Source organism: Leuciscus leuciscus (genome assembly GCF_965113295.1).
Source record: "Leuciscus leuciscus genome assembly, chromosome: 16".
Classification (NCBI taxonomy): domain Eukaryota; kingdom Metazoa; phylum Chordata; class Actinopteri; order Cypriniformes; family Leuciscidae; genus Leuciscus; species Leuciscus leuciscus.
In genome coordinates this window covers 24,933,769-24,949,017 of record NC_138740.1, presented here as the reverse complement: position 1 = coordinate 24,949,017, position 15,249 = coordinate 24,933,769, and the positions used below count along the sequence as shown (strand labels likewise).

The following is a 15,249-nucleotide window of genomic DNA, read 5'->3' as shown; positions in this document are numbered from 1 at the left end:
GGTAAGTTCTGTCCCACAAGAGCATTGATGTCTCATTTTATTGTAGGAAATGCCCTTTTTAAATGTAGTTCAATGCCTAAGACTTTTATATCGCTATAAAAGTTTCCAAAAGTGTATTCAAGGTACAAACAGTGCAGGTACATCCGAGTCTTGTTTTTTTTCTCTAACGTAGGACAGAAGACTGATGAGGATGGCGGTAAATGAGGTAAAAGCAGCAATCAGCTCCAGGTGTCTCTGATATGGCTCACATGCCACGGGGGGGCTGCAGTAGTTTGCCGGAGGAGACCTGTACGGGCCGATGCATGGGGCTCCCAGCCCAGATGGGAGGGAACGGGGTGGGAGGGGCAGTAAGAGAGAGGGAGACACTGAGAGTGGGTGAGGCAATTGGGAGAAACAGAGTGAGACAGATAGGAGAGGGGCGAGGAAAAATGCCCCTCGTCGCCTCTCATTCTGACGCACACATGCAAGCAAAACATGCACGCGCACACGTGGATCTTCAAAGCCGACTGCTTTCACAGTCTCCCTATTAGCTAAAGAGATTACATCTGGGGCCCTGAACCAAATAAATAAGGTGAGAGGAGTGTCAGAGCTCAGTCTGCTCCACCTCAGGATCCTCTCAGCACTTCAGTGGTGAGCAGAAAGGAAACACTCTAAATCAGAGGGACATTGAGAGAGCTGGACACAGCAGGGATTACACTTTTTTTCCTACTGTGGATTCCTCTCGTTTCATCAAGAACAGATTCGCTGGCCTGTTGCATTCGGGCCGTTTTGCCGTTCTTCTCCAGAACATTTTCGTTGTCTCTTGCTGTCCTTGTTTTTCCCCGTCCGACAGGGGTTCATCAGTGGATTGTACGTGGGAGAGCAGGAGGAGGTGAAGCAGTTCCCCACGGAGGTGTTTTGAGTTATGGATGTTGACACATTCCTTCTGGACACGAGGGGAACCGGATCCAGCCTGAGCAGCACAAGCAGACGCAACCGCCACGGACGTTTCACGGGGCTGCACCTCCTGGTATCACCCTTTCTTCCGTCCAGTTCTTCAGCATGTACCTTTCTGTGAGGCTCTTTCCAGTCTTCCGAGCTCCAAGACAATGTGCAAATGGAAAGTGACTAAGGGTGCCTCAGCCTGGTTCCGTCTGTCCTGCCTTTCCCTGCCGCTGCTGCTCCTGCTCCTGTGTTCGGCTTTGCCTGTGGCCTGCCATGACTCCCACAGGGCCGTACGCGCCCCGAGGGGCGCCAACTCCTCGTCGTCTGCCGTGGTGGGGCGGCATGTGCGCAGCTACAACCACCTCACGGGGGATGTGCGCAAGAGGAAACTCTTCTCCTACCAGAAGTTCTTTCTCAGGATCGATAAGAACGGAAAAGTCAATGGCACCAAAAGCAAGGATGATCCGTACAGTAAGTAATGACCATTTTTCTCCTCTTTCTTTTCACATGTGGGTCCCATAGAAGAAATGTCACTGTTTATTTCCTGCCTCCTTTGATTTCGGAGTCAAACATCCAGCACATTATATAAACCTTACTTGATGTTGGTGGGCGCGAGCTGCTGTGCGTGGAGCTGGGCTTCGCATGCGTTGCTAAGAGGTAGTCAGCCCTAATGTTGGTCCTTAGGTTTCAGTGCCCAGATTTATTCATAGCCACTTTCCTGGAACCAATTTGAAAATAACAGGGTAGTCTTTTTTCTGTAAAATATGCAAAATTTTGGAAGTTACTCCTGAACACCATGCAGTACATCAGTTATCTTTATTAGTGCTCCAGTGACTCCCTTGTTGCTGCAATAAATGGCTTTTTATTAATTTAAAGCTTATGTCAGGCTGTTTTATACTTTTTTCTGTGTTAAAAGTGTAATCACGTTCAATCATAAATCATCTTTAAATAATCAGAAGAATTTCAACTTCATTTCACTGTTTGTGGCATGTCCAGACACCCGGCAAGGAGCTCGAAGCACCTGGCCACCACACTCCGAAAACTCCCACTGCACTTTTTCGTTAGTAGGTTGCGCACACATTGCCACTAATAAAAAAAGCTTTGACATATGGGTCCCATGTGCGTGCTGCTTGGCTTTTTTAGACAAGGGTGTGCTGGAACTCCGCAAGACATGGCTGTGGGTATTTCAATTAGCTGAAATGCCTCTTAAATGTGTTGCACAGAAAGTCTCTTAATAAATCCAAGCCCAAGCTTGAAGAGTTTTGGAAAGCTTTCAACTACCATCAAAGAGTTTGTCCAGAAAGCTGGACAGTGTTAGATGTCCAGTGTTGTAGATGTTGAACACTCACATGATTATCTTTTTGAACATAATTATAATGATTGCCAGCTATTTATTTAAATTAAACATAATACATAATACATAATATATTAAATTATTATTTTTATATATATATATATATAAAATATATGATTTTGTACTAATACCTATGCCAGTGATCTCTGTACAAAAATTCTTGCCACTTGCTTACCACATGTGAAAATTGCACTGTCCTCGTTAGCTCCCACAGTGACCCTTAGGCATGAAACATACTGGTAATAATGTTCCGGCCAGATGCACTGGTCGGGATTCACATCTCGTTTTAGTGCTGATATATCTGAAGTGTGGATATGGCCTGGAATGTCTGCGGGAGGCATAGCAAAGGGGAACCACTTGTTGGTGAATGGATCATTTCTCCAAAACAGATTGGACCTCTTCCATCCCTCTGCTTTCCCTGTGTTTTTTTGCGGACGCTATAATTTAATTCGAAGGGCCTCTGGTGCCCACAAGGTAGCAGCAGTGCTCCCCGTGTCCCTCGCTTTAAAACAGCGGCGCAGTGCAATGTTAGTGCGCGGCGTTTACAACAGGCTTGTTTGCTTGATTTATTCTGTAATCAGAGACCATTGTTGTTGCCGCAAATGCCCGTAAAAAGGGCAGAAATGAGTGGCTTGCCATGTTATGTATCATCATGCACTTGAAACATCAAAACATCCTCAAATGATTTTACTCCAGTTGGAGCCACTGGCATTTTAAAAGGAACCAGTCCCTTTGCGGTGTAATATTTCTCTCAAGTTAACAAAAAGAATATTCCCATGAACAGCACGGCATGTTATTGTATATAGTCTGATGTCATGTCGACAATAATCTTTGTTTGATGGCCCGGTGTTTGAATAGAGCTAAACTTTACGAAGAGGGAAAAGTCTGTGCACAATATATCTGTGCCTGTCAAACTCGTTTTAAAAAATATATATTTTATACTTCAACATTCAATGTTTATGAAAAACACACTTTGCATTCTGTTGAAAGTAATAGTCGAATGAACTGAAGGTCAGTATTTTTTCTGCATGAGCATAACTTCAGCCAGAGTTACAGAATATAAGAAGTATAAGATGTTACCTATTTTGTTTACCAAATTCTGCAGTTTTAATGAGACATTAATAGAGTCTATTTACCAGCAATGCACATATAAAATGTCACATCTTGATGTGAAATTTACATTTACACCACCGTAAATACTCGCAGTAAATCAAAAGCCCGTATTTTATGAGAGGGCCAATATTTGTTTTGCATATTTGATGTGGAAAAATATTTGCAGAGAGCCTAAGTATGATAGATTGTTACATTTCCCAGATTCAAACTCCCAGTCAGAGAGTCTCTTTGTCCATGTTTGAGGTTCTCAAGTCCAGCCTTCTTTAGTTTTCAAGTCCACAAAAGACCTGTCTATGTGCAGCTTGAAATCCTATCCCACCCATATTGTTTGATTTTCTTTCAGAATCCATCAGCTCAGTATCACTTTTGTCACATTGTGTCTCCCCCAAGACATTTTTGGAAATGGCACCCCGTGCTGGAACTCGGAGCTGTCCTCGGTGTATTGAGCGAGCCTAACAACAAGCTCACTGTGATGCAAAAGCTCTCACAAGGACCGACCCGAGTTGAATCTTTCTTTTCCTGTTTTGATCTTGTTTGCCGTCTCTTTCCTCTGCGCAATTGTTTTATGTTTATCACACAGTCCTCGTGCTGAAGAAAACGTCAGAATCAACACAAGTGCAAAACCTCTGGTGTTGTAGTTCAGTGGCATTGGCATGGCCGGAGGAAATTGTTAATGAGGATCATTAGGCCTTGACAGCTTTGATTGAGGGGATGTGTTCGATCGGAGTTCAACTACTGGTTGAATCTTAAGGTCTAAAGTGCAGGGGTCTTTCCAATCATCGTGTCAGCTCTTGGGCAGCAGATCAAACAAGGGTCAGGCCAGCGGTCATTATACGTCTCACTTCATTTGGGGGCAGTTTAATCTAATAGGGCTCAATTAAGTATACAGATTGTTGCTGGTCTAATGAGGTGTTTCCAGGCCAAACTCCATTAGCTTTGCTCGGAGTGGTACTCTTGTTTTTCTTCATGATAGAACATTTATATAAATTGCTAGTTTTAATTCAGGTGTTAAGGTTCAGCCACATGCATACAAAGCAGCTCAACAACAAACCTCTTACTGGATGAAATAGCTTGTTTGCTAAATGATAGTTAACGCTCATAACCTGTCTTTCCGCCTACGTTCAATCAGCTTCTGTCGGTTTACCTCATATAAAAGCTGTTTTGTCATTTTAATGAGAGAGAAAGACGAATAAGCTTATTCTGCCAAGTGTTTCTCAGAAACTAGAGTGCAGGGACACTGGCCTGCTGGGTAGTGTTGCACTGCATTGTTGTTATGACTTCAGAGGGCCTCTCGCTGAGGCTGGTGTGATGTTAAATGCTTCATCAGGAACAGTAACAAGATAACTGCATGCTAGTTGATGCTAGTTAACCCTTTCCCTGTCATTGACAGAGTTTTCTAGCTTTCCGTGTTTTCACTATTATAGGGTGGGGGGGGGGGGGGGGCGCTATTATGCGTAATAGAGTAGAGAAACTCCGGATCAAAGACCGAAAAAGGAGCAGAAACAAGCTATAAAAGCATTGCTTATGCAAGTTGTAGCCATATTTGTTGCCTATAATGCAGAAATAGATTTCACATCTGGAAGAGAGGAGTGCACGTTTTTTGTGTTGGCTACGTTCGTTTTTTTTTTGTGTTTTTTTTTTGCATAAGTCCGTTTTCTCTGTATCATATATACGCACATTTGAGAAATGATCTTATACCAAATGTAGGAGGGTTTCTACACAGCATTTTATAAATGAGGCCCCTGGATTAATTCTCTTATTATTTGCATCTAGCAAATCCCAACAACAACAAAAAACTAAATTACCCACTTTAATACTGAACCTTCTTTATGAGCATCAGGTGATATTTGTTCAGCATCATTCTGCCACCATGATCAGAACTGAAGTATCCTCATGTAACGTAAAGAGCTGTGCAGGTAAAACATCAAACCCTCAAGAGGCGCACTTGCAACTGACGCTAGCGGCTGCGTTTTTAGCGCACTTGTTAGCGTGCTGATTCAAATCCCGCTCTGAGTGGGTGCGAGTAGGACCAGTTACACTCGCTGTTATTCTGATAGGCCTATATACAAATTTAAAAGGCTTGGTTAATGCACACAATGTAAATAACAGTGATTTGGTCATAGTGCTCAACCACTCCAAAAAGCATGTTGCAAACAAAACATTTTGACAGAATGATTAATTGTGCAGCCTTACTAGTTAGTGATCATGTATGTTGTACTGTATGTTTATCATAACATCAGTATATTCAGTCAGCTCCTGCTTCATAGCTCAAATGAAGCTGTAAAATGACTCACTGGTGAAAATGAACATATGCAATGTGTAAATTTAAATTACATGTTGCCAGCCCTGACCACATGGATGGCACTCTTCAGAAGTGTGTATGTGCTCTCTGTGGTAACTTACGGTGCCCGTTTATAGCTCCCGTGGGAAATCCCAACCACACAAGTAATAAAAGTGACTTATGAGGATTGAGCTGATGTGCAAAAGGTTAGTGCCAGTGTTTCATTCTCTTTGACCTTGATGTCCTCATATACTTTCTCCTTTCTGATTCATAAATAACAGAGCTGTTTTTACAAGACATCTCTACAAGAGCCATGGCCCTCAGAAAAAAATCCAACTTGCTGATAACTTTGACATGTTTCCTTATGTTTCCATTATATTTATTCCATCTACTGTATACTAATGTTCAAAAGTTTGGGGTCAGTAAGATTTTTTTTTTCTTTAGAAAAAAGAAAATATTAGCAAACACAACTGTTTTCAACATTGATGATAATAATAAGAAAAGTTTCTTGAGCACCGAATCAGCATATTACAGTAGAATTAATTCTTTGTGACACTAAAGACTGTTGATGATGTTGGAAATTCAGCTTTGCCATCACAGGAATAAATTACTGTACATTTTAAACTATATTAAAATAGAAAACAGTTATTTTAAATTATAATATTTTTTATTACAATAAAATAGTTTTTACTGTATTTTTTACCATGATATGAAAATGTATTTTGTAATTTGTATTGTATAGTTTTACCGTGTAAACTTAGATAAAAGTAAATGTTTTCAAAATGACAAGTCCATTAAACCTACAGCACATGTGTAAATTCTGTAGTAGCAGCTCAACATCTTCATCTAGTTAATGCATCCATTTTTCCCATGCTGAAAGTTCAACCTGGAGGAGTGGAAGACCAGATGTATGCCTAACCTCTGACCCCATTACCTAAAACAGAGTGCCATTTGTGCCAAGGGGTGTGCTGGGGAGAAACACCACTGTCTCTTTTCTGCTATGGTCTATCTGATTGCCAACAGACAGTGACCAAAAGCACACTTGTCGACCGCTGGGACAAAAATTTTTTACTTTCAGGAAACAATCACAGTACAATACTACTGATCATTGAGCAATTTATGGTGTAACACTGAGATGTAACATGTTTTAAGCCAGGTACAGGGAGTCTTGATAACTGAGATATCTACTGTACAAATACCCATTGTTCTATTTATATTTATCGAGCCTTTAGCTAGGAAAGGCTGAGGGAACAGGACTTTGCCATGTCTTTCAGTGTCCTATTAATCTGTTAAGTGTTTGACATGCTACAATACTGGACAAATGTATAGCTGAAAGCAGGGTGAAGTTTTCCTCAAACAGATCTTCTCACAAGCTCCAAGGGGAATTCCTAAGCGATGTGTGCTTGAACAGATGGCGGTGGTTGGGGCATCAAAGCACTGAAGTGAGACCAGGGACAGTGTGAGCAGAGATGCATCTGGCCAGTCAAAAAAGTGAGCAGGAAGTTTGAGTGGTTTTGCTTTGGTCCCCATTAAGATGGGTGTCTGCTAGGAGGAGGTTGGAATCTGTTTGCAGCCACAGAAGGTCGTCTGAGTGTTTGGTTATCTTATGTGTGTGTTTGGGGATGGTGCATGCATGGTTTCATGTGCTTGTGAGCGCGCAAAGTGTTTTAGTGGTTTCATTGCCCTGGCAGTGCAAACATTGAACAGATTTGTCTGTCATCAAAAATTGGTTGAGCAGTTTACATGGTGGTTAACAAATGCCTGGAGAAAGACATGATACTTAATATACTCTGATGGCCTATGTGAAAAGAGTTTTAAATGGGATTGTTCACCCAAATATTAAAATTAATATAATAAATAATGTGTGTGTGTGTACACATACACACACACACACACACACACACACACACACACACATATATATATATATATATATATATATATATATATATATATATATATATATATATATATATACACGCATATCCTTACCACTTGTTTCAGTATAATGAAAGTGAATGAGGCAAAAGTGACAAAAAATCATAAGAAGTCATAAAATCATAAACACACATACAAATAAATATTTTGAATCAGATCTTTTCAATGAATCAGTTGATCCAGTTTACAAAATGGGTCTGAATCACAAATCAGACATGTTATAAAGTTTACTTTTTTTTTTTTTGGGTGAACTAAATGTGCAACAATTTAAACAAACACATTTTGTACTAAATAATTATTAATTATTTATATATATATATATATATATATATATATTTATTTATTTATTTATTATTATTATCATTACTATTAATAATTCGAATACATATCATTTATCTCAGTTCATAATCCCAGTCCTCTCCTAAATAATTCTTAAAACAACCCATTATGGGGCACTGAGTATATGGAGCCTATATGCAACTGGAAGAGAGAAAGAAGAACTGTACTCATTTTCTGACTTTCTTTTCTTTTTCTTTTTTTCTGTGCTGTTTCAATGAGTCACATTTTAGCAGATTTATAGCAGGAAAACAGCACTACTATTTTCACTACTGACCCATTACATAACATGAAATAACTTCACGTAACTATTTCTTGTGTATTAAGCTCAGACCAAGACATGCACATTCAAACCGTATGCCCCTGGGAAACAATGTTATCATGTAGTCAAATACACATCATCCGTATTTGGATCACATCAAGTCACAGGCCAGTGGCAAGTCATGTGTTCCTTTATGTTTTTCTTTAGGCCAAGCACACACTACAAGACTGAAGGTTGCCTGTGCACATTTAGAGATTCACATTTTCTTCTACGCACTGTCACAGATTTTCAATTGCACTTCTTAACCAAAATACAATATTTGACTTCTGTTTCCCACTCTCACCTTCCTTTTGCCTTCAGTCTTGTAGTGTGTGCTTGGCTTGGCAGGTCATTATTTTTCGGCACGAGATATAGATCTAGAGACCTAAAGAGAAATATTTAGAGGCAGATGTGCCGTGGTGTTATGTGCTATGAGTTCTCGGAAGATAACTGTTGGATGAGAGGGAGAATGGATTGCCAATAGGTTTGCATTGCATAGCAAGTGTCTGTAGGAAAATCAGCAACTAAAGCCTGTTTATGAGGTGCTGAAAAAAAATGAAGGAAAAAAAATCATCAATCATCACAAAAAGATTTTAAGCTCTCAAAAAGTTGTGTTATTCGGAGTCTGTCTGCAGAGTCCACATATGCTTTCTGTAAACGATCTTGTGCAATGCAGAAAGGCTCATTTAAAAACAAACGAAAATCCAGATATGCAAGGTTCATCGATTTCATTTTTAACACGACAGAGGATGCACAGACATGACCGAGAACATCAGTTTATCGTCATCTGATCTGATGCGTATTAGCATGAACATTTTTTGCATTTCTCCATACAATCCAGCACACACTGCTAATGAAAAAAGGTGACAAAATCCAACATATCTTATGGCAATTCGTAATTATTTTATGTTTTTGTGAATTGGTGGCTAATTCGTTTGAATTCATATGATCTCATTCATACGTTTTTGTGCGATCTGCTTACGCCCCAGTGTCAGGTTTGTTTAGGGGTGGGTTGAGTTGACCTTCATGCTTCCTTTAAAAAAATAAAAATAATAATTGTCTGTTTTTGTACGATTCACACAATACAAATGAATACGAAATTGCCACCTTGTAACATAGTTACGTTTTCCCATAAGATCGGGTTGTAAAATCTTCAAAAGGTCTGCATACAAACACATTCACAGTCCTCCCAGCCAGAGTTCATTCAAAGTCACTCTATTTCAGCAGGACCAGGAAAGTAGGATAATGAGACCGGCCCCCCAGACCCGTCCACTGATCTCCCCGAGCCCAGGAGCCAGGGGCCCACAGAGCCCAGATCAAAGGTGCAAGTCACTGTCATCAGAAGCCAATGACGGGTCAGCTGCAAAGATGCCTTTTAATGGGGACCCTTTTTCCTTTACGGTCTGTGGAAGGGGGTTTAATTGAAAAGACGTGCGCATCAGAGGCGTGGCAGTCCAAGGTTCCCAGGACAATTAAGCACTCTGGTGTAATATATGACTTGACCTATACAGACTTTGCATCGGTGTGGAGAGCTGACAAGCAGTTGAGGGTTCCCAAGTGCAAGTACGATTCTTATTTTGACGTCTGGAAACGATCCAATCTGGAAACTGCTAGGGAAAGGTCCGTCTGCCTGATAAAATTTTTTATTTCCAAACATGTTTGAAGTGGATGGGGGTCTCTTTCACTCTCTTGCAAGCTTTGGTAGTGATGCAGGTTGCACGAGGCTACAAATATAAGGCTGCGGGGTTTTTGTAATTACCACAAGATGCGATAACCTGAGTTCTGTCACTCTGCCAAGAAAACACTGAACGCCGTTAAGCTGGAAGGGGGGCGGCCACCTACAGAGCCTGGGGCAGAAGCCAAGTCTACTGAGGGAAGATCACGCTAGGCTACGGGTGGGACTCACTGGACCACCGTTGGGCCACGGGCAGTGTAATGTCACAGACACATGGCCGGGTATGGGTAAGGTGGGGCCGGGCTTGTTAAAACGCTAAGGCTTATAAGTCTTTGTAATCTGAGCCCTAATGGGGAGTAAAACAAGAATACTTGGAGGATTAGGTTGCGCCACGAAAGAAAATTCTCACATTTTTTTAAGAGAATGTCTTGGCTAGTGCTTTGAATAATGCAGGCGGTGAAATCGTGTTTGTCAGAATACCGGAGCACCATGATATAGATGTAACAAAACATTGGGTCTGCCAGGAAAACTGTTTAATAGTAATCACGCTCTTATGAGTCAAGGAATTGCTGTCTGTAGAGCAGCGGTTTTCAAACTGTCCTGTGTGAGGGATTCCAAGTGGTTGGCGAGTTTACTGGCTGGAATAAAAATACAAATAAAATCTTTTTTATAAAAAAATAATAATGGCCGGCAAGTTGACTAGCTGATAAAAAAATAATAAATATATAAAATATTTATAATTGACAAAAAACACCAAAATTTATTCAAAATGTAAAATTTACATTAGTAAAAAAAACTATATTTTAAATTTGTTATAAAGGGCTTCTGCTACTTTGATAATGTAACTGATAGTTATCAGTTATAGGCTATTTTAAACACAATGGACAATCTGTATGCCATTTAAAACTGTAGGTAATTGTTTTTAAGTAGTTTGAAGTTTCCCTCAGACTTGGGTGTTAGGTGGTCTGCCGGTAATGTTAAAGTGGTCCACCATCTGATTAAGTTTGAGAACCACTGCTGTAGAGGTTTGCTGAGTTTTAACTCTTACCTGACTGCGCAGACGCACTTTAATGAGCCAAATAAAACTGTAACAGACTTGTTGCACGCACAGCTGTTGTTTTTGGTAATGTCTTAAAAATGTTGATTAGATAATATGTGCTTGCGAGCTTACTGCGCTTCAGACACTGGCCTTAAAACGTTTCTCTGTACTTTTAGGTCAAATCTCACATTAAATAACTGGTACTTGACAGAAATCTGAAATGAAAGAGAGGCAGATCTTAAATGTTTATGGTGTGGAAGAAGAAAGCATGCAGCGAGACCTGTTGCTTAGATGCCTCAGAGATGTTTTGGTTTTGTAAATCCAGTCCTTTGTTGCAGACCTGCATTTCAGCTTCAATGCAGACAGGGGAAACACTCTTGGAACGCGTGAGGTAGTCGTAAAAAAATAAATAAAAATTAGCGTGTTTTGGTTTGACAAACCACATCAAATAGCCGAAACCAAACAGGTGCTTTCTGCCAGGAGATTCAGGCTTTATTTTGACATTGAAAGCTTTAAAGAGCAGTCACCAAATTTACTGTAGACATGACATGTTGTTTGCACACATGACATCACTCACAATGTGTCTGCATGTGTACACACAAATGTATGTGTCTGTATAATAGATGTTTGTTATATGCTTGGGATTTCTCGTCAAAATGTATATGCGCGTGTCATTTTGGGCAGCCGTTCTATTGCTTTTGTCCACTCTATTGCTCTTTGATCATGGATTATTCCCCCTTAATCCTACCAAGTCTGTGATCCCATCTCTGAGCCCCCTCCTTTTATTCTGTGGCTCTTGTTCATGAACCTGAGGCGAGGGAGGAGAGAGGATAGGAGATGAGGTCTCCTTACATCTTCTCTTGGTGACTGCAACATGAGCCCATGTAGAAGAACTGCCTTCAAATCCACTTAATCCTCCTGTTGTAGCAGCGCTTGTGTCCCTGATCCACAGGTGTGGGTTCAATCCCTCTGCGTCACAAAACTCAGGGGGTTTTACATAGTTCTGAAATATGTAATATATTGACTTTTTGCTGCAATAGATCATCTGACTGACGTATAAAGCAACCGATCACGTTTTTTTTTTTTTTGTAGGTTTAGGCTAGTTTATTTTAAACTAAAACCTAAATTAAAACTTCTAACAATTGTTTGGTTAACTGAAATAAAGCTGAAATAAAATATAAATTTTAGTTGAAAAGTTGAAAACTACAGAGCTATATATATATATATGGGGGCCGATATCGATATATCGATGCTAAAACGATATATCGTGCAGCCCTAATTTTTATACTGTACAAACTATATATTCTATCCCCTAACCCCAACTGATGTATTTTAATAAAGGGATCTCATAAGTAAATACTGCATCTGAGTATGTACAGTATCTTTTCTACCACACGTACATTTATTTACATCTGCAAACATTGCACACTGACAACACTGTTTAGTTTTGGGGATAAGTTTAAGTGAGTTTAAGTACTTTTACATTGCTATAATTAAATCATTTTTATTGCTTATTTATTTACTTGCTTTTGAGGCTTGGTTTTATGGTTTTGATGTCTTGTTGAATAGTTGCAGATAAAAGCACTGAGTTCACTTAAGCAGCGAGGTAAACTGAACAGCTCGTGTTCGTCAAAGGCCAGAAGCTGCAGGCAAAAGCTCTTTTAACCCCATACACAAACAACATAGGATCATATAGCCCTGTTTGCTACTAGGACATGCTTTGGTCTGGGACTAATCCCATCTAAAGCGTGATGGCTTTATGGGTTTACATAATTGCCTTTTAAAAAGCAAAACCATAATGATTACCACAACTTGGATCCCTAATGGCTGCAAAGCTTTGCCAGTATGCCTTTCAGCTCTGAAAACAATAACAACAAAGACAGCAAAATATGACTTTTCAGCTTTTGAAGATAAGTACTCCTTTTTGCCTGGGAAGATGGAGAATTTTTGATTCTAGCATTGGGGTTATGAGGTGGATTGTGGGTAAAGTTTAAGAAGGTCTTTTCTGTAATGCCTTTATCTATTTACAGTGCATGTTGATATTTGTTACCTGTTCTATCAAAGCACAAATGTGCCTTCTTTCTATGTTATTATGCAATTACATGTTTCATACGATACCAGCGGTGCACCATAAATATTCACATAATTCCAAAACTCTAAAAACGGCAATGCTTTTATTTGGACGTTATGTAAATGATATGTTTATGTTTGTTTTGTAGGTACACTCGAAATCAAGTCTGTGGATGTGGGCATCGTTGCCATCAAGGGGATTCAAAGCAATTACTACCTTGCAATTAACAAGAAAGGGGTGGTCTACGGGGCGGTGAGCATCATTTTCTCTTCATTTCTCTTTTAATTATAGTTAATGACTGGACTCTACAACAAATAATGATAACGTCTCACGATCCCGTCCAAACCGAAGTCGTCCTTCTTATCGGGAATTTTTAAACAACATTCAGAATTTCTAAACTATTTATAGAAATTCAGCTCTTTACAAGCTTCCAGAAAGATCCGTCAGCCCTCGGGTCCCTCTCAGAGGCTTTGATGTCAGAGAGCCTGCTCTATTTCTCATGTCTCGGGGCACTTAAAAAGCCTGGGGTTGTTTTAAAGGACAGTTCCACTCCATTGCCTGTAAATAATCCCCCGGCAAAAGTCGGCTTGAGCAAAAGAGTTCTGTTATCTTTGAAAAAGTAAGCTGAGAAGGCCCTCTTCCTTACACTGTACTCTCTCCTCCAATACTGCTCCATGCATGCGTTCTCCTCCATTCACAATCCAGCCATACAATCCCCAGCTCCCTCTTTGTTCCGAGTTCTCTCCAGCCCCATCGCCTTTCATTCATCCGCTCTCGAGAATGGCAAATGTTACCTGAAACAGGGAAAAATAGTGCCAATAGTTTTCCCAAAAGTGAAATCAACTGAGAGGAAGGGGAAAGTCCTAAAATATAATCGCCTACGCCTCAGGACTATTGTCCTCACTGCGGAAGTATCAATCAATATAGTGACGTATGCCACCATTTTTTCTATTTACGCTCGGAAAAAGGATAAAAAAAGGACAGGGTGATGAAGACCCCGATGTAAAGCGGATAACAATCGGCTGGATGTACATTATCCCTTTCATAATACATGATATACAATATTATATTCTTTTTATTCAACAAAAAAAAAATCTGACAAGTGGGACAATAATATTTATATGGTTTGCATTCAAATGATTACATTTTAAATAACTCAACAAATTGAATAGACTTTTACCACATGACCAAAGATAATATCTAGAACTGACTCACAAATCTTCTTTTTTCAGAGGGATTTCGGCATTGACTGCAAGCTGATAGAGCGGATCGAGGAGAACAGGTACAACACCTACGCCTCGGCAGAGTGGAGGAACAAGAAGAAGCCCATGTTCGTGGGCTTGAGCGCCAACGGGAGGCCGATGAGAGCCAAAAAGACCCGGAGAAAAAACACAGCCACACACTTTCTCCCCATTCCTATCGTGTAGCTACAACCCCACCAAAGGGAACATTTAACTGCACTGAGGAAAGACTTGGAATTTTTCGACAGTAGGCCTATAAAAGGGAACCGTTTGGAGAAAAGGGCACTATGTAAAGGAACTAAGAGAACACCTTTTCACTGAGTCAGACTGTTATCACATATTTTTTTAAGTTATTGGCACCAGGGAAAATGTGGGACATTTTTTATGCCAAACCCTTTTCTAGCGAAGGAAAGGTTGGACCAAAACCGACGGAGAGGAATCGAACATTGCAACCTCCCAGAATGAACTGAAGAGACCTTTCACAGAGTGTATTGCTTGTGTGTATTTGTGTGTGTGACCTTTGGATGCAGTTATTTATGCTGTACTAACTCATACGAAACACTCTAACAGACTCTCAAACTCTGTGACTCAGTGGACTGAAAGTTATGCAAACACTTACTGGAAGCACTTGCTCAAGGTGCAAGACTGAGAGGCCGAGACGGAGACCCCGCTTCCTACCATCCGAATTTAGTCAAGCTAGCACCATAGCGTAAAGAACTCTAATATTATTAACATGCAAAAGCCACTGTATTTGATATCTCCATTCTTTACCTGACTGCTTTGGAATAAATTATTTATTTTATGTAATATTTAAAGAAAAACAAAGACAAAAAAACATGGAATGGACATTTTTTATCATTTATGCTCCTCTTTTAAAAAGCTATTCTATCGGTTACACATGAATAAATAAATATATTTCTCTTTACCTAGCAGAAGTTGCATCCATGATGCTGAGAAAAGCTCATTTTCTTCTTTT

At 40.0% G+C, this 15,249-nt stretch overlaps 1 protein-coding gene across 1 annotated transcript; it reads left to right on the top strand.

Annotated features, from left to right (window-relative positions):
• Positions 1–379: 379 nt before the first annotated feature.
• Positions 380–15,199, top strand: fgf10a (fibroblast growth factor 10a). The gene is made up of 3 exons (XM_082140550.1): positions 380–1,395; positions 13,181–13,284; positions 14,265–15,199. The coding sequence occupies exons 1-3, from the start codon at positions 1,089–1,091 to the stop codon at positions 14,457–14,459; spliced, it is 606 nt and encodes a 201-aa protein (XP_081996676.1). The 5' UTR covers positions 380–1,088; the 3' UTR covers positions 14,460–15,199.
• Positions 15,200–15,249: the final 50 nt, after the last annotated feature.

Excerpts from the sequence above, each read along its gene's own strand:
- fgf10a (XM_082140550.1), top strand. The coding sequence starts at position 1,089 with ATGTGCAAATGGAAAGTGACTAAGGGTGCCTCAGCCTGGTTCCGTCTG. Across the intron at positions 1,396-13,180 it reads AAGCAAGGATGATCCGTACA|GTACACTCGAAATCAAGTCT; the intron begins GTAAGTAATGAC and ends TTTGTTTTGTAG. Across the intron at positions 13,285-14,264 it reads AAGGGGTGGTCTACGGGGCG|AGGGATTTCGGCATTGACTG; the intron begins GTGAGCATCATT and ends TTCTTTTTTCAG.